Source organism: Thunnus albacares, chromosome 17 (genome assembly GCF_914725855.1).
Source record: "Thunnus albacares chromosome 17, fThuAlb1.1, whole genome shotgun sequence".
Taxonomy (NCBI): domain Eukaryota; kingdom Metazoa; phylum Chordata; class Actinopteri; order Scombriformes; family Scombridae; genus Thunnus; species Thunnus albacares.
Genome location: NC_058122.1, coordinates 27,921,731 through 27,940,325, shown reverse-complemented (window position 1 = coordinate 27,940,325; position 18,595 = coordinate 27,921,731). Strand labels below are relative to the sequence as shown.

The 18,595-nt window shown below is 39.9% G+C and overlaps 2 protein-coding genes across 3 annotated transcripts; one reads left to right on the top strand and one right to left on the bottom strand.

Moving 5' to 3' along the window:
* Positions 1-3,077: 3,077 nt before the first annotated feature.
* Positions 3,078-11,064, bottom strand: mfsd11 (major facilitator superfamily domain containing 11). Its single transcript, XM_044332593.1, has 14 exons — positions 10,223-11,064; positions 9,410-9,564; positions 9,255-9,310; positions 8,840-8,947; positions 7,947-8,026; positions 7,757-7,853; positions 7,611-7,669; positions 7,364-7,511; positions 6,365-6,408; positions 5,576-5,641; positions 5,362-5,487; positions 5,062-5,236; positions 3,824-3,959; positions 3,078-3,746 (listed from the first exon to the last, which is right to left on the bottom strand). Exons 2-14 carry the CDS (start codon positions 9,503-9,505, stop codon positions 3,585-3,587), a joined length of 1,353 nt encoding a protein of 450 aa, XP_044188528.1. The 5' UTR covers positions 9,506-9,564; positions 10,223-11,064; the 3' UTR covers positions 3,078-3,584.
* A 1,903-nt stretch (positions 11,065-12,967) lies between these two features.
* LOC122966634 (nucleolin-like) lies at positions 12,968-17,255 on the top strand. Of its 2 annotated transcripts, XM_044330885.1 has the most exons (3): positions 12,968-13,128; positions 13,216-13,912; positions 16,220-17,255. In XM_044330885.1, exons 2-3 carry the CDS (start codon positions 13,290-13,292, stop codon positions 16,584-16,586), a joined length of 990 nt encoding a protein of 329 aa, XP_044186820.1. In that variant the 5' UTR covers positions 12,968-13,128; positions 13,216-13,289; the 3' UTR covers positions 16,587-17,255. The 2 variants fall into 2 exon arrangements, with proteins under 2 accessions (XP_044186820.1, XP_044186822.1); XM_044330887.1 differs by having other exon boundaries at positions 12,968-13,912.
* Positions 17,256-18,595: the final 1,340 nt, after the last annotated feature.

The following is an 18,595-nucleotide window of genomic DNA, read 5'->3' as shown; positions in this document are numbered from 1 at the left end:
TTGAGATAGATTGCATCCATTGCAGTCGCAACATGAAACAAATTTGACCAACCAAACCCCCCCCCCCACTTCATGTTTAATTCAGCAATAAATTAACGAGAGAATTGAATTAATTGACACTTTTCAACACAAATAGAAAACTACAGCATCTAAGATATAGTTCTATATTTGCTGCCCTTTCCCACCTCGACATTACAAACAGCTGTCTGAAAACACAACGTGTCTTAAGGCCCGTAGTAGCACTGTGTTGGTTTGGCATCAGTTTAAAATGAGTGACGACGTGAAGGGAATCAACAACAACAAGGCTGGAAATGAAAAAGAAAAGAACAAGACTGAGAGTCGACAGCCACGCTAGCAGCTCATCGTAAACACACCGAAAACGGATAAAAGTCGAGGTCCAAAGTTTGTTTCTGATCCTACGAGACGACCAGAGGGAGGCGTCAAATTACAGATATTTGGCATTACAGTGATGAGATGTTTGTGTGTGTTATATATATATATATATATATATATATATATATGGTTTGAGGATGTGCAAGAAGAGACGTCAATATGTTAAAAGGTTTACTCCACCAAATCAAGAGGACTTTACTTGTCATGGTTACTGTTACTGTGGAAACAGAGAGGAGAGAGTCAGTGTCCAGGAATAAAAGTATTCTGAGCTTCAGTTATAAAAATACAGAAAAAAAGTTAATATGAATTGTGTCACTCCTATTATTCTTCTTTGTTTCTCGTCTGACTTAAATTTGGGGGATAATCATGCTCTCAGCTGTGGAACTACAGTTCCCATAATGCTTTGGGGGGATGTCAACCATGTTGCCTACATTTGTTTACATTTTTTTGCCAGTTTGACCCATTAAAAGTCAGTTGAATCAGCTGTTTACAGTGTGACGACGACATCACTGAAGACTGAAGAAGACTCTCAGCTTTGAGGAGGATTTATTCGTGATGAAGATCAGAGATGATTATATCTTCAGGAAGTGTAAGTCATGCTCCATCTCATTCAGATGGGTTTTTTTTTTTGATGATGTCACAGTGATGTCATCAGGGTTATCTCAGCTTCGACTTGATGTCTTTAAAAAAGGAGCCATGTGCAGTTTTCTTGTCAACTAAATAAAGTTTCTTAGTGTTTCTCACCAAAACGTTTTCTTATTGTGATCATGTGACTCCTCCAGGTCTGTCAAACAGCCAATTAGTTTTAAAAAATCCTGCCTTGTCTTCTTCTTCTTCATCTTTACTACTAGTGGTCAAAAACTTTACTGTTAACCAATTAAACCTTTAACAGAAAGTCTGCGTTACAAACACAGGGAGTGTTTAACAAACAACACTATCCAGTTGCATTATGGGAATTGTAGGAACCAGCATTTTTGGATCTTAGCTCATACTGGAGGGACTAAAACATCAGGATGTCTCCGCTGGTTCAATTTTGACCTTTTTTTTTCCTCTTGTGAATCCCCTAAATTTATAAATGTGTACTAACAAGAATCCCTGCAGTGCTCCTTTAAGTTACTAGTGAGATTTTTTAATATTACTAGTTATTACAATACAGCCTGCGGGGAACATGGATGTTGATTATTATATAAATTTTATGGAAATTCATCTAATAATTGAGGAGATATTTCACTCTGAACCAAAGCGATGGAGCAACTAGAGAAACTACAAACTGTATGTTGTCAAAGTGGAAAAAAAAAACTTGAAATTCTTCCTAATTTATCATCTTTTACCTCTAATGAATGTTAGTTGGTGATTTTTTTTTTCTTCTGGCACAAACCGAAGCAGCTTCGGCTGATTTCATCCCAATCAAATGAAGTCAGTCACTTGTAATTAGTTTCCTGGAATGCAGAGTCACATGACGACCTGGATCTCATTACAACTAAACTAATTATGTAGCACTTAGTGTAAAAAAGAAACAACAACAGCAGAAGAACGAGGATGAAAACAGAAACACTCACAAACAAAAAATGACAAAAGTCGGTTCAGTTTCTCGATAATGTTTCCCTTTTTAACCGCTTCGCTGTTCTTCCGTGAAACTTCCTTCGCTGGGAAACTGCAGATAATCAGTCGGAAAAGTTAATTCTACGGTTGTGATCGTCGCCTCGTGACTGCAGCTGAACTCTATGAGCGAGGAGAACGACGGCGTTTGACTGATTCAGGAAATAAATCACTGACGGTGAAGAACGACGATGTAATGACAGACGCTCGGAGCGCTGCGGCGGCGGCGGCGGCGGCGGCGGCTATGTCAGTATTTCATCGCAGTCGAGGTTGAATTTGTGTGTATGAGAGGAGAGAAGAGTTTTAAAAGGATCAGACTGGAACTACAGCTGCAACTAACCAGTATTTTCATTATTGATTAATCATTTTAGTAAAAAAAAAAACATCAAAACTGTGAAAAACGTCTGATTTTCTCCAACCAACAGTCCAAATATATCAGATTATCTGTGATGTAAGACCAGGAAAAGCATCACATTTTTGGCATTTTTGCTTAAAAATGAATTAATTGATGATTAAAATAGTTGCTGCTTCATTTTCTGTTGATCAGCTGATTGATTAGTCGACTAAATGTTGCAGCTCTAGTTGACACATCGTTCTATATTTGTCTTATTGTCAACAAATCCCATGAAAAGCCCAAAACCAGCAGAGTATCAGTTTGTCTTTCAACAACATCGTCTCTGAATCTTTAAATAAATCGCTCAAGTTTCATGTTTAAAAAAAGCTTCAGTGACTTCCTGAAACAGCTGGAGAGGAAGTGGAGTGAGTTTGTGGGACTACTTTCAGCGGCGGATGAATCCACATTTGGTTGCTCTGGTGAGTATTACTGGCAGCGGGATGGTGTGTGTGTGTGTGTGTGTGTGTGTGTGTGTGTGTGTGTGTGTGTGTGTGTGTGTGTGTGTGTGTGTGTGTGTGGTTGAGTCAAAGTGGGTTTTTTTCATGGGATTTATTGAAAACAAGAAAAATATAGAAGATGACCAGACTTTTCCTCTGAGTCAGTGAACGCAGCAGAAGCAGCTGCACCCAAAAAAAAAAAAAGAAAACAGGAAGTTGTGGAAATGTTTGCATTCTACAGATGATTCAGTCAGTGTGATTCCTCAGAGCCTCTTTATACAAGTGTTGAAAGGTCAAAGAGTCAAAAGTGCTTTTTCGTTTAATTAACAGATTTTTACCCATCATGCCTCTGTGACGGCTGGTTATATATTTTCATGATTTTGTTGTATTAATTTGAAAAACCCCCGTGTGCACGAAATAATAACTGCGAGGCCGGGAGTGAACCAAAGATGAGGTATATCTGGCGTGCACACGGCGTCTCCTCGTGCCTTCGATGTAGTAAAAGATAAACGTGGAGAGATGAAGGTTAACGTTCGGCTCTCCTGCGGCCGCCGCCGCGCAGCTCCGTTAAAAAAAAAACCAAAACATACCACAGCGCCAGTCTCCGCCAGCCGAGGCTGCGGTGGCTTTCATCGTCCCTGGGTGATTTTTTTTTTTCCAGCTGTGGAGAGCGAAACACCTCCAGCTGTGCCCTCCTCCTCCTCCTCCTCCTCCTCCTCCTCCTCTTCCTCTTCCTCCTCCTCCTCCTCACTATAAACAGATCAGATGCTGTCGTAGTCTGATTCCCGCCGGTTGGACTCGGCCATCCACTCGGCCACGAAGAAGGTCATGGAGCCCAGGAAACCCACCAGGACCAGTATGAGCAGCTGCCAGTGCAGCAGCAGGTAGTTACTGTAGAAGAAGGCCAGAGCGGCCATGATGGACTGGAGAGGAAACACAACAACGGTTATAGTGAAAAAAAAAACACTCAAAACATCTCCCACGTGAGTGTGAAGGTCACCTGGATGAACTTGAAGACGGCGAAGGCGGGGGCGCTGTTGTCTCGGTACATGAAGCCGATGATGCTGAGGAGCTGCGTGTTGAAGCAGCTGTCGCCCAGACCGAGCAGGAAGCTGCAGAGCAACGCCACGCCCACGCTGAGCGCCAACACACAAACATCACAGTTAAAAATGTGGACACGTCTCCATATATTTTTTTTTTGTATAATTGTACTTTTTGCATAACAGGAAGTGAGTTATTGTTGTTTGCTGGAGCTACAGCAGAGTGTGAAAGCTCATGGAAGCAATCAGTAAGTCCAGTGAGGCAGCACATGTTTAGACAAACATCAAGAAGCAGCTCAAATCTTATTTTTATGGTTTTGCTTTTAACCTTTTAACATCCATCAGCGACCTGCTTAAAGCAGCTGGAAGCAGCAGCATCATTTAGCCAACTGGAGACGTTCAGAGACGCCACAAACTAAAAACTCCCGGAAGGTTGGACCTGGAGGTCTGGAAGACGTAGAAGGTTTACAGTGTTTTGCATAAAGCATCTTAATTATTGTTATTCAAATATGATTCATGATAGACGAGGCTTATCTGAACTGATGTTGTTCAGTTTGTGTTTTAGCCGCATGCTAAACTAGAAGGTGAAACGTGATACATGCATCATGACCTCACAGTTCTTCTGTTGGAAGCTTTTCCATTTGGCCAAACAGGTGAAAATTCTATAAAAAGGATGAATGTTAAAGGGTTAATTAACTCTGTTTTATCTTTATTATCTCCTGATGATTTTACCTCAGTTTTTTTTATTGTTTATTGTATTTTTTTTCCTTTATTTTATCATTTTTAAATATCTGGTTTTTCTTTGTTTTTAATACCTGTTTCTGTAAAGCACTTTGAGCTGCATTTTATGTTACGAAAGGTGCTTTATAAATAAACTTTATTATTATTATTCTTATTAATCCACCTCAGGATCATAACTCAGTCAAATATGAACACACAGACATGATAAACATATATAAACATATATGATAACATATTTTTATCTCTGGTGTTCATCACAAACTCATTTCCATAAATCTGTGTAGAAATCATTGAAAATTTTTTAAAAAAGCGACGTCTGATATCTGCAGAACCTGCTTCAGAATGATCACATGATCACAGCGATCCGGTTCAGCAGACAGTTAATGAGCCCAGTTGTCTCAGTTTTGATCTTCTGTATGTGTGTAAAAGGTCAAACAGGAAGTTTAAATATAAACACCTGGGGGTGATGTAGGCCTGCAGGTCGGTTCCTTCCTCCGGAGCCAGAGGAGCGTCGCTGGCGATGTTCAGGAAGATCAGGTAGAAAGCCACAAAGTGTACGATGAGTCCCAGCAGCACCACCGGGTTCCTCCCGAACTTGTTGCACTTGTTCAGCATCCCGAACACGCCTCCTCCTGATCGCACAGAGAGGAGGAGAGAGAGAGAGAAACGGTTGCTTCCTGGTTCTCTCTGCAGTGGTTTTAACGTGCATCATGAACGAGGATGATGAAGAAGAAGAAGAAGAAGACTGAAGACTCACCTAAGATCTCTCCTAAGCCGATGCAGATGCCGGAGATGCCGATCAGACTCTTGGCGTCTTTGCCGAACTGCGTCATGGCGCCGATACACGTCCCGTACACCCCGCTGTAAAAGGTGAGCTCCAAGCCTGTCGGGACAGACGGCGTGAAGTCAGACTCGTCTCGGTTACATCATCATCATCAGTTTAACCTTCGTCTCAAACACGTTGAACTCACCTGAATACGCGATGGACAAGCTGAGCAGCAGCATCTCTTTAGTGACGAAGAGTTTACAGGCTTTGACTGCAGACAGGAAACACACACAGCATTTATAACAGTATAGAAAGACTTTATTATGTAGTTATAAGTGTTTATTAATGTATTTGTCATCAACTAAAACTCTGTAAAAACAGATAATGAATGACGACAAAGTAAAACTGTTGTAATAATGTAAATATTATAATTGTTGATGATTAGAGCTGCAGCTAATAATTATTTTCTTTATTTTATGTATATTTTTGTCTATAAAATGGATAAAAAGTGATGAAAAACTGTCCTTTAGTTTTTCAGAGCTCAACGTCTTCAAATGTCCCAAAAACCCAAAAATATTCAGTTCATAAAGATATAAAACACATTTGAGAAGCTGGAATCAGATGTTTGGTGTTTTTTTGCCAGATCTATCTGCTCTACTGTATGCTTTGTTTTTGTTTGTTTTATTTATTTGCATAAATAACAAGACGCAAAACCCCAAAAATGGATTAAAGGAGTAAAAAAAGGATGATGATGATGATGATGATGATGATGATGATGATGATGATGGTGAGATTTAAAAAACCCAAAAAGGTTTTAAAAGACATTTCACCAAAAAACAAGAAAAACAACAAAAACATCTAAAACTGAAGAAAGAAAGAAATATAGACACACATTAATAAACAATTATATCAGTTCACAACTACATTATGTTCATATACAGATAATAAAAGCTTAACAGGCTTTAAGTGTGAACAGCTGTTGTGATAAACGTACCAAAAGCATCCAGCGCTTGAGCTCCGAGACTCGACTGTGGTGAGCTGCAAAGACAAAGCACAAACAGCAGCGAGATGAGACATGATTACATTAATATATTAATAACGATGTTACAGATATAACGAGAACCTTCCATCACCAGTCAACCCAGCGTGTGTGTGTGTCTGTGTGTGTGTGTGTGTGTGTGTGTGTGTGTGTGTGTGTGTGTGTGTGTGTGTGTGTGTGTGTGTGTGTGTGTGTATAAAAAGGCTTCTTGACTTTTCACAGGCTCATTTTTTTTTTTCTCGGAGTTTCGCTTTCCCAGCTCATCTCTAAACCGGATCGGTCGTCGTGGCGACCGTATCACAGCAGTTTCAATGAGACATGTAGAGAAGTATTTACAGTTAAAGGTCGTCTGTCTCCTCTGCTGCAGGACCAACATCCGTCTCTTCAAAAATATATTTTCAGACGTTCTTTTAATAATTTATGGAGGCAATTTATTAAAAAAAAATGTCAAGTTAATGAAGAATTGAAAGAAAAGAGGCTCAAACACAACGACGCTGGATGAACAATGAATTAATAATAATAATTATAATGAGTTGTTATTATTTAGTGTTACTTCACTAAAGACAGAAAATTAAAATCATTTATCACAAAACAGAAGAAAACAATTCCAGTAGTTTAAAAGGACGAGTTCCCAGTGTTCCCAGTGTGTTAAACCAGCAGTCAGGTGTCTGTAATCATTCCTCCTGTTCATACTGGATATTCAAAGATCCTTCAAATGTGCTTTCAGTGGAAGTGATGGAGGATAAAATGCACAGTTTTATCATTTAAAGTCTGTGTGAAGCTTCTATCACATCAAGTGAATATCTGACACGTTTACAGTCACGTTTAAGAAGCTGAATCAGAGAAATTTGACTTTTTTTCTTCTTAAAAATGACTCCAAACAATTATTTGATTGTTAAAATAGTTTTGCAACTAATCTCTGAATAGTTGCAGCTCATTCAGTCTCAGACTCACCCGACTACAGAGCTGCTCTCTGCGAACTCCGACTCCGACGTCTCCGACGGAGCGGATTCGGCGTCGGGCTTCCGGATGAGGAAGAAGAGGAAGCAGCCGACCAGACTGATAACGGTGAGAGAGATGAAGACGGTCTGACGGTCCTTGTCTGAGACACACAGCATGAGTCACGCTCTTTAAAACCAGAACTGGAGTCGATGAGCAGCGATAAACAGACTTTATAAAACATATTAATCTCTCTTCCTACCTGTTATGTGAACGTGTCCGTGCCAGGCGCAGTATATGTAGAGATTCCCAAAGAACAAGCTGCAGAGACATAAAGGACATCGAATCAAACGCATCAAACAGCACAATCCTACTAAAGAACAGAGTTAAAGGGCAAAAAAGATTCACCTGAACTGCAGCAGCGCCCAGAATATGCCGCTGTTTCTCCCGATGTTGGCGTCCGTGGAGTTGATGGCGAGCACGTTTCCCTGAGCGGTCCACAAGACTGGAACAAAACACGCAGACCGTCAGAAAAAAAAAAAAACACAAGACGCAGGAAAAAACATGGAATCCACAGCTGGAAATAACATCTGTTTACCTGCTGCTGCTACTCCAACCAGCACAGACGCCGTGTAGAAGCTCCACGTATACGGATAGATGAACATGGCGATGTAACCGCTGCAGAAACACGACAACAACAGGCTGAATTCTGTTTATATTATATAGAATTATATCTTCTGTTATGAAGAGATGAAGGTACTTGAACCTAAATGTATCTGACAGACTCTACAAGAAATAAACTGGTTAAAACCTTCATTTAGAAACTGGAAATCAAATGTAAACTGAGTTACATGTGACGTCCACAACTAAATAATAATAGTGATTTATTGTGAGAGGAGGCAGATGTAGAGCTCTACATGACTTAAAGGATGATTTACTTTAGATGGTTAATCATGTTTCTATTCAGGGATGAAACTAACAGTTATTTTTTTTGATTAATCAATTAGTTGTTTGGTCTTTAAAATGTCAGAAAATTGATCAAAGTGACGTCTTCTAATGTCTTGTTTTGTCCACAATCCAAAGAGATTCAGTTTACTGTCACAGAGACTAAAGAAACAAGAAAATATTCACATATGAGAAGCTGAATCAGAGAATTTCAGCTTTTTTTTTCCCTTAAAAAATGACTCAAAACGATTAATTGGTTATAAAAACAGTTGGTGATTAATTGACTAATTGTTGCAGCTGTCTCTTTCTCTCATATATACACATACATATATATGTGTTTATTTATTTATTACCATCTTCTTTCTCTCCTTCAGTTATTAATTCATTTCTTTGTTTGTCATCTTTATGCTAAATGTGTAAATATAGTCAGAATGCTGGAAGTTTACCGTCATATGTAAGCAAATATAAATCTACGTAGTGTAAAAACAGGAAGTCTGGATTATCATCGTGAGCAGAAGTTGAGGCGGGAGTCAGCGGTGAGCTCACCTGTACAAAAGCCCGCTGAAGAACATGGACAGCTGCGGTCCGATGACGGCCACCACCGACGGGGCGATCAGGTTGGATGCAGAGAAAACTCCGTAGATGATGGCCATGCTGCGGGAGGCAGACGGCACGACGGTCGGTGCTTAGTCATCATATTCTTGTTGCTTTCAAAGATTTCACTGATTCACAACGAGTTTAAGAGTAACACAGAAGTGATGTTTCCTGAAACCCGCCCTGACTGGAGCACACTGAGAAAACTTTTGTTCCCTTAAATAGTTTAGCTGAGATTTAATTATCCTTCTGGGATTTGATTATAGAAGCAGCCACCAGGTCTGCATCAATGGTGGCGAAGTCTTCAGTCAAAAATTCTGCGCTGGAGCATCAGATAAAAGATAAAATGTAAAACATAACAGTTTACCTCGTGTATCCGCTTCCGTGGAACTCGGTGCTGTTGAAGCTCTTGATAACAGTTTGCTGTGAAGATGAAGAAAGATGATTGTTAAGGACTGAAAGACATAATTATCTCATCTTCAGTTATGTGAGATCAATCTGGAATGTGTCAAACCATCCCACCTCTATATTACCGCATGTTTGAAACGCAGTAAACATGAACATGAAGCCGAAGCCAAGGATGATGATGTTTAACAGCCTCTTCCCCTCTGGAGTCATTTTGGAGGTTATTTGCAAATCTCTTGATGAAGTGAATGGAAAATAAATCACCAGCACATCTGAGAATGAAAAAGCAGAAGAAGAAATCAGCAGAGTGTGTTATATCCGAGCAACATTAATGTACTCACTGCAACACTTCCTTGTTGGTGAGACAACAGCTGGTATTCTGTTTTTACACCAAACTCCATTCAGAAATCTGTAGTTTTATGACAATCACGCGCACAGTTGAAGTCTGTGACAAATCATGTGTGTTTAATAAAATGTTGGACTTGCCAGGGTTCATTGATCACTTCGGCTTGCAATAGATCCAAATACAAATTACTTTATTTCGATAAAATATTAACTTTTTGAGATGTTTAGACTGCGCGCCGCCTCCCATCTCAGCGGCGGAGCAACGCAGAAACTTACATTTCTCAAAGTTAGATTGCTTTAAAAGACGTATTGTTTGTTTAATTTATTATATGCCGAATTATAAAGTGGGTCGTTCTGACTACTATATGACATAAATGTATATTATATCAGATATTATCTTTGCATCTAAGCACAGGAAACCTTAATTGACTAATTTTTTAAAGGGAGTTTGTCTTCATTTCTAAAAAGGAAAGAATAAAGACTCAGGCTGACTTTACTTGACTGTATGACACAGAGGTATATTTATATATATGTCACGTAAAGCTGAAGAAAACAACTGTTAGTTTAACAGAGAAAACAACTCACCAACAGTGTTGAAGTGTTCAGCTAAACCTCTGGCTGCTCTTCTCTGCGGCTGCGCGGTCTCAGTGTGCTATTAATGACATAGTTAGCTCTTTGTTAAACCTGCGATATCTTTAGCCATTTGTCCTCTCTGTGTAGTTCTCAAACTAAATACAGCATGACTGAATCCGTCGTATAAAACAGATTATCAGCAGTTCTTTCGCGGCGCCGGTAAACAGGACCTGCCCGAAACTGGGAAAGTCATGTGAATTAATCAGCTGACTGTAATGTCGTGACCCAGCTAGCTGCTAGCTGCTAGCTAGCTATGCTTCAGCTACAAAACCGCAGATCTACAAACGCTGCGCGCGGAGGAGCTCCGTCAGCAGCGAGTCAGCTTAAACCAATCCAGTTTAGTTTACTGTGATTCATCTTCTTCTTCTGTGGTTTACTGGCGGACTACGAACCGACCTTAAAGGCGCATCAGGGCCTCCTGCTGTACCAGAGTCTGTATCATCATGACTTTAAATCACTGCTTTTACAGGCTTCTCATACGGCTCTTAGCCCAGGGCCAAAAGCTTTTAAATAACGTCCTTACCCCCAGGATAAGGGAGCTGTTAGCCTAAGGATAAGAAAGTTTTCACACTGGCACAGTCCTGGCACGCTTCAAAGTGGGCTAACCCCGATTTTAGCCCGGGGTTTGCTGGCCCTGCTCCAGAGCAGCCTTAGCCCCAAGTTTACAGAGTTATCCCCTGAAAACTGACTCAACACTGGGCTACAAGTGTGAAAGCGGGCTAAAGTAAACAGTGGAGTACTAGTTGTAGTAGTAGTGGTAGATTTGCAGGGTTAATCTGGGTTTAGGTTAATCTGGGTTAACAGTGTGTGTGAAAAGGGGTTAATATATCCCAGGGTCAACACTTAACCCCTGGTTAAGCATATGTAGTGTGAAAAGCCCTAAAGTGGGATCCAGGGACCCCCAGAGGTCCTTGAGGAGGTTTCAGGGGGTCTCCAGCAAAAGGGGAATAATTTATTTTCACTGTAATTCCATCCATAAGTAACATAGTGACAGAATGACTATTTGGTCATGAGACTCATACACTTTCTGTAATGAAACATCTAAAAGCAAAAATCCTATCAGATGAGGGTCTGTGGTCTAATTTGTGTCAGTTTAGGGTCCTTGACATGAAAATGTTTGTGAAACACTGACTTAAACAACAAAAAAAACTAATGAAAAAAAATATCATAACGAAGTTATATTCTGGACATTAAACCCATTTTGTTTAAATTTCTAGATAAAGCTCATGTGTGGAAACTTTCGGGACATTTTCACTCAAAGGCAGACATTAAAAGGAAACTAATTTTAAATCAAATTTCACAATCTATAACTTCACAAGAAAGAGTTTCTTGTTTTTAAAAAATGGCACAATATACTATTTATTAAGTATTTTGAAGTACACTTACTGCTACAAGTACGAGAAATTAAACAATGTCCAAAATAAAACTCAATGAAACATCAAATAAAAGATTAAATTCCACTTTGTTTTTATCCTGTTAATTCAGTTATTGCACAATATGTGAAGATTGCAGATCTTTGTACTTTTTGTAATCACCAGAAAGAAAATATTCCTCATCTTTTCTTCCACTGTGATGTGGTTCAGACAATAGACTGTATATAAAGATACATAAATAATCATTAGATTATTAATAGTGAAGCATCAGTGTTAGAGCAGCATGTTACTGTTGTAGCTGCTGGAGGTGGAGCTAGTTTACACTACTTTATATACAGTTAGCTAGTTTAGTCCAGTGGTTCCCAACCTAGGGGTCGGGCCCCTCCAAAGGGTCAGCAGATAAATCTGAGGGGTGGTGAGATGATTAATGGGAGAGGAAAGAAGAAGAAAAAAAATTCTGATACACAAATCTGTTTTCAGTTTTTGGACTTTTTCTCTAATCTTTGATTTTTGCTGAAATATTGGATCATTTGAACATTTATTGAAATGAAAGCATGTGAGAAGTTTAGAGGGAAAAATCACTATTTGGTGGAGCTGTTAACAACTCATAGACATGTGAAATGTGACCCCGACTACACACTGCTTTTTGTAAGACGTCAAAAGCCAAAAAGGTTGGAAACCACTGGTTTCATCTTTAACAATGTGTTGTATTTTAAAAGCTTGTTATATTATCCATTGTGTCAAATCTTCATCTGAAAAGTAACTAAAGCTGTCAAATAAATGTAGTGGAGTAGAAAGTACAATATTTCCCTCTGACATGTAGAAAGTAGCATCACATGGAAATACTCAAGTAGAGTACAAATACCTCAAAACTATACTTAAGTAAATGTACTTAGTTACTTTCAAGCACTGTAAATAATTCCATATAAATAATAAATACATAAATACAAATCTTTATATACAGTCTGTGGTACAGGCCTTTTGGCAAGAACTTGCTAACCATGTGTTCAGCTTCATTGATGAGCCTTGTAGTTTGATTTTATATGATGTAATTGTATTTTTCTGAGACAAGAACAGTTCATTTCATCCTTTCAGAACATTGTCAATTTTTATATTTCAATGGCTACATTTTATATCCACAAATGCAAATTTTCGAAAGTCTATAAATGAAGAACCACTTTCTCATATATAACGTCAACAAGTTAGTTATATATAATTTGTTGACGTTTTTGTTTGCTTTTTGAGGTGATAAAATTAAAGCAGTTCCACAAGAAGGTATTAATGGAGCAAACATGATAGAGCCCCTATTTAAAGAGTAGAAGAAATCTACAGTCATTGGTCAGTTCGAGGGTGGCGGTAAAGCACCAAGTAAAGCTGTTTGCCATCTGCCAAGAAATATCAGAAGAAGAAGAAGAAGAAGAAGAAGAAGCAAACGAAGAAGAAGAGGTTCGCCCACTGGACTGGGGCAGTTTGGAGCTGCAAGATGTAAGTTGTTTTGTGGCTGAAAAGCCTCCAAAATACCGCAGGCAAGACGATTTAATACAAATTACACCCTCGTATGTGTGTATGCAGTTTACCGAGCAGGTAGGCGGTGTGTCAGCCAGGATATAAAGTGTTTTGAGGAAGGCTGCGCTGGTTAAAGCATCATGAGCAGGCCTCCGCCCGACGTCGACGACTTGACTTCTCTCAAAGTGAACAACCTGACCTACCGGACATCGCCCGAAACTCTCAGACGGGTGTTCGAGAAGTACGGCCGGGTAGGCGACGTCCACATCCCCAGAGACCCCTATACAAAGGAAAACCGCGGCTTCGCGTTCGTGCGGTTCCACCACAAGCGGGATGCGGAGGATGCGTTGGACGCGATGGACCGCGCGCTGCTGGACGGGCGGGAGCTGCGCGTCGAGATGGCTCACGTCGAGGGCATCAAAGTGGACAATCTCACTTCCCTCAAAGTGGACAACCTGACTTACCGGACATCGCCCGAAACACTCAAAATGATGTTTGAGATGTACGGCCGGGTAGGGGACGTCCACATCCCCAGAGACCCCTACACAAAGGAGAGCAAAGGCTTCGCGTTCGTGCGGTTTCACAACAAGCGGGACGCGGAAGACGCGATGGACGCGATGGACGGCGCGCTGATGGACGGACGGGAGCTCCGCGTCCAGATGGCCCACGGAGGAGGAGGAGGAGGAGGGGGAGGAGGAGGAGGAGGAGGGCGGCGGGCAGGCCAGCCCCGGAGGTACGGGGGTCATGACCGCAGGAGCAGGAGGTGAGATTAACTCAGGTTTCTGTGGAGAGACAACGCTTCTGATTCTAGCTGAAGGGAAACATAATTAATGATATTTAGCGGCTGAATCTGCGTTTTTGCACCACGTACACCTGTGAAAAGGTGTTAGACATCATAGCAAAAGCCTCAACACTGTTGAACCCACTTCCAGATCTGTGAAACCCTTATTTTGCTCAGTAAAGGCCCCATGATAAGGAAATTAGAGCGTCTTTAGCTTCTATACTGTGATGAATGTCCTTTTTAACCCTTTTAGATGACATCACCAGTCATATGTGCACCTGTTAAGCAATATATGCCAAATATAATATAAAATAAATTCTTATATCAAAATCCAATCATGTTTTTTTCCCTGTATGACAAAATATGACGTGTGCTTATGTAGGCTTGAGTCAATCAATAATATCATGACGTCAGTTAATCTATAATCTCAGGACCATCTGTTACAGAGAGCTCTTGACCTCAGTTATCATGTGAGTAAAGTCAACAACTGTGTTTACATCCCCTTAATCTCCTCAGTGTTCTCTCAATTCACTATTTACAACTTACAATTCAAGGAAAACAAATATTTAAAAAAAAAAACAACTAAGATTCCCTAGAGCCACACCATACAGCTGGATAAAAATCAGCACCATAGTTGTAGTTTTTTCAGTTTAGGGTTGTAAATAGGGTCATAAAAAGATACGCTACTGAATATATCAGATATCTAGTGCAGCCGAACAAGTGATAACGCTGCATCTAGATGATCTGTGTTAAAAAAAAAAGTAAAGATGTTGTTTTATTTCAGATATTTTAGCCAAAACAGAAGTTGAGCCACAACAAAATGACTTTCTGAAGTAATTCAAACTGATGGCTGTAACATTAACCTGCTATATTGTTGAGTTATCAAGAACACTTTTGTGTTTGTTGTGTTGAGAAATGTTAAAGATTCACTAACAGAAAACTTCAACACAGTGACAGTGAGGAAAATACCAGGATGTGGGTCCTCTGGTCGGCCAATCACAGAGCTTCAAATCCTGGATTTCTGGATCGGCGTCATAATGAATCTCAGTTCTGTGTAGCTTCATGGTTTCAGTGATAGCAGCGTCCATAGCAACACCATAGCAACCTCCATAGCAACCACCATAGCGGCGATGGAAAGCCTGAAAAAATCTTCTCAATAACTAAAAGTAAATGACATCACTGAGTGAAGATTATGAAAAGAAAATGCATCTTCCTCGCTGGAATGTTATCAAAATGCATTTTAATGCCGAAACTATCTTAAAACATTGAACTGAGAATAAAAGGAAAGTCAGCCATGTTTTGTTTGTAGTGTATTGAGAGGACAGTGATTCTTAATCCATAAGAATGAACCATTTTATGTCATTTCTTCCTGCTGAATGGAGGATTCATAGTAGGTTGGATGAACATTTGAAACATTTCACAGGAAGACTAAAGACGGAGATTTTGATGTAAAAATACTCTGATATTGATGTTTTTTTTGACATGCTGTATATTTGGCAAGAGATGAAATTAACAATCAACACCTGTTAACTGTGGATTTAAATCAGAAAAAGAGGTGATTTCACTGCCTTTTTTTTTCCATCCAGACCACATTAGAGCAGGTCCAGATCAAATACCACCATACGTAGACCTGAGGAGCCTCCAGAGACTCATTAAAACAGATTTAAACTTGTGAAACCTTTTCATTCTATTTGTGAAAACCGAAAAAAGGGGCTGATTTCACTGATCTTGCGGCTAGAAATTCACAGCATGTCCATATGAAAGTAAATAACTCCAGCAGACTGTGTGTGTATCACTACATTAACCGAACCGCAAAAAAATAACTTTGTTTCTGAGTGAAAGAGTTTCTCTACATGGTCAATACGAACAAAACGGAGACACTGCCCAGCTAAAGCTCGCTAGCTATCTTCATCAGCCCTTTACTAACCGACAAGCCTGACAAACCAGAACACAAAGATCTGGAAACGTGAAAAACCCTCTAAACCCGTCGCCTGTATCAGGGTATCTGCACAGGGCCGGAGTGGCTACAGGTTTTAATTTTAACCAAGCAAGAGAACAGCTGATACTATTGTTTACATCCTGTTGTCATTATGCATATACATTAGTGCACAACCTGTCTACATTACAGTTTATCATCACTGATCACCTGCTACAACTGTATTATATTATTTTACTATATTTTAACTTTCTATACGTACTGTTTGAGCGTTGTTGGAGGGAGCCTGAGATTTAATTGACTAATAAAGAACTTCAGTGATGTTTTGTTTTGTTGTTTTTTTTTTTAAACAGGTGTGAAAGCTTCACCTCAAACTGTACCTCCAGGGCGGGCAGTGTGACAGAGGGGCATTTCCCCGATGACGAATCCGCCGGGCCATCGCGGTTAGCGTGGAACGACGGGAGGACTTTCGAGTTCCCCGACCGCCTCAGCCCCACCCCGAAACGAAGGAAACTAATGGACCTGACCGGCGCCGAGGATGAAGTCACGGATCATCTATACAACCCGGACATCATGCCTGCACAGACACCTCGAGCTTCAAAAAGTCTCGTGCTGCTGGAGAGTCTGGCAGTGCTCGCGGCAGAGAATGACATTCTGAGAGAAGAGAATGAGAAACTGAAAAGACAGCTGGAGAAACAGAAGCAAACTTTTTTCCTTTAGTCAGATTTCCTTCAATATTTCACCGGATTACCTGACGCTGCCACCGTTGGAAACACTTCAAATTTGAGCTACAGTATCATCCTGACCAGTCGATCAGTTGCTCCTCACCTTAACGAAGCTGTAACTTAATTGCAGACGACATTTCAACAAGGTTTAATCGTAGCACAACCACAGTAACCAACATCTTAACCACCATCATTGTCTGCTTCACTCAAACATCCACAGCTGTAGTGCAGGACGCTGCTCAACTGCACTGAGGTTGTCGTCTTTAGCTTTGAGAGGCTTGACACATGGTTATTTGTACAGCCAGTACAAAGGAGGGAACACACCAGTGACCTGTATACTGGGAACGCCTCAGACAACTCTAACTGCCTCTACGACCAGGTGATATTATTAAGGCAGACAAGGGCTTCACAGTTCGGGACATTTTTGCCAGTGTGAGTCTTGTTCACACAGGAGGACGTGAACAATAACAGACTAATCTCCAGTGATGGGACACGTGGAGAAACTGATATTTTTAAGCATTTTGCACCACATCCAGTAACCAGTTGAACATTGTTGCTTTATCTTCTCTTCTTCCTGTTCTTTTGACTTATTTATGACTGTTAATTTTGCAGAAAACTTATTAAAAAAAAGTAATACCAGATAAATGAATGTGTTACTCTTCTTTAAATCAACATTTGTCAAACATGTTGTGTCATAACTTCACTTATTATAATTGTCACAATTAATACAAAGGACATTAGTACATAAATACAAGTACAGATATTAACTGACAGTTGTGCTTTGGGGCGGCGTCCTCAGGAGAGACTCAGCAGCCACATTTCTCTGTTCTCTAGTTCTCTGTTTAGCATCGACAGGTTTGGCTAAAACATTGTTGCTAACTTTAGTGCTACTCCCCTTCACTTTTCCACCAAGTGTTAACCTCATGTTGTGGATGATGTTCTTCTCAAACACTCTCACAGCTGCAAATTTGTTTGTTTTCATCCTCGTCCACACAAACCTGCTGCTGGTTGGACACTCGCAGCTCCTCTTCCTCTTTGCTCCTCTTCACTAATATTATCAGATCTGAACTTTCACAAAAGTTTATGCCAACATCTCTGTTTTGTCCTCATCTGTCACAGCTGTAGTTTCATTGTAAATTAATTTCTTTCTTTTTTATTATTCCCCATATTTAAGCAATTTCTGTTTCTCAAAAAAACCTTCTTTGCATTTTTAATTGTTTTCCTTGCATTAGTTTGCAACCTTTTATATGGAAATTATGATTATTTCAACATTTTAAAAGCTTTATTTCAAAATTTTATTGCATTTTCACATTCCTTCATCCACCAGCTAGCTTCACACATCAACACCCTGATTAACATCCACTTTTTGCATTTCTTTATCACTAATCTGCTTATTTTTTTTCCCAATCAGCAGGATCACACTTTTTTCATTATAACTATCCCATAATATACTATGAGCATTAAAATCTCCATCAACTTTTCCTTCTAGATATACAGCTTGTTCTAATGAAAGCTCATTCCAGAGATTGTAAAAGTTAATTATTTTGATATATGATGCAGTTTTATCCTACTGGGATGGAGAGCATCCTTACCTTTGGAATAACGGTCTAGTATGGAAACACCTCAGCGCAAGACAGGAAATGTCTTGACAAAATAATACACACAGCATCAAAAATCAAATGCCAGGAATTTCCATCCCTCACTGAGATCTACAGGCTACTATAAGACTAAAGGAAAAGGGACACAATGTTCTTCAAGGGAAAAGGGACACAATGTTCTTCAAGACTCCTCTCGCTCTGCTAACCATCTTTTTAACTTCCTCCCTTCTTTTAAAAGACTGAGAAGTATCAGAACCAGTTTGTCTTGTTACAAATAGTCGCTTTTTTCTAGATCTGGGTATAAAAAGGATCGAATGCAGGAATCGTTTGATTGGAGAAGTTTCGATACTACATGGTATTATTTCAGTTGATACCTTAATGGTAACTGGACTGGAATGCAAGATAC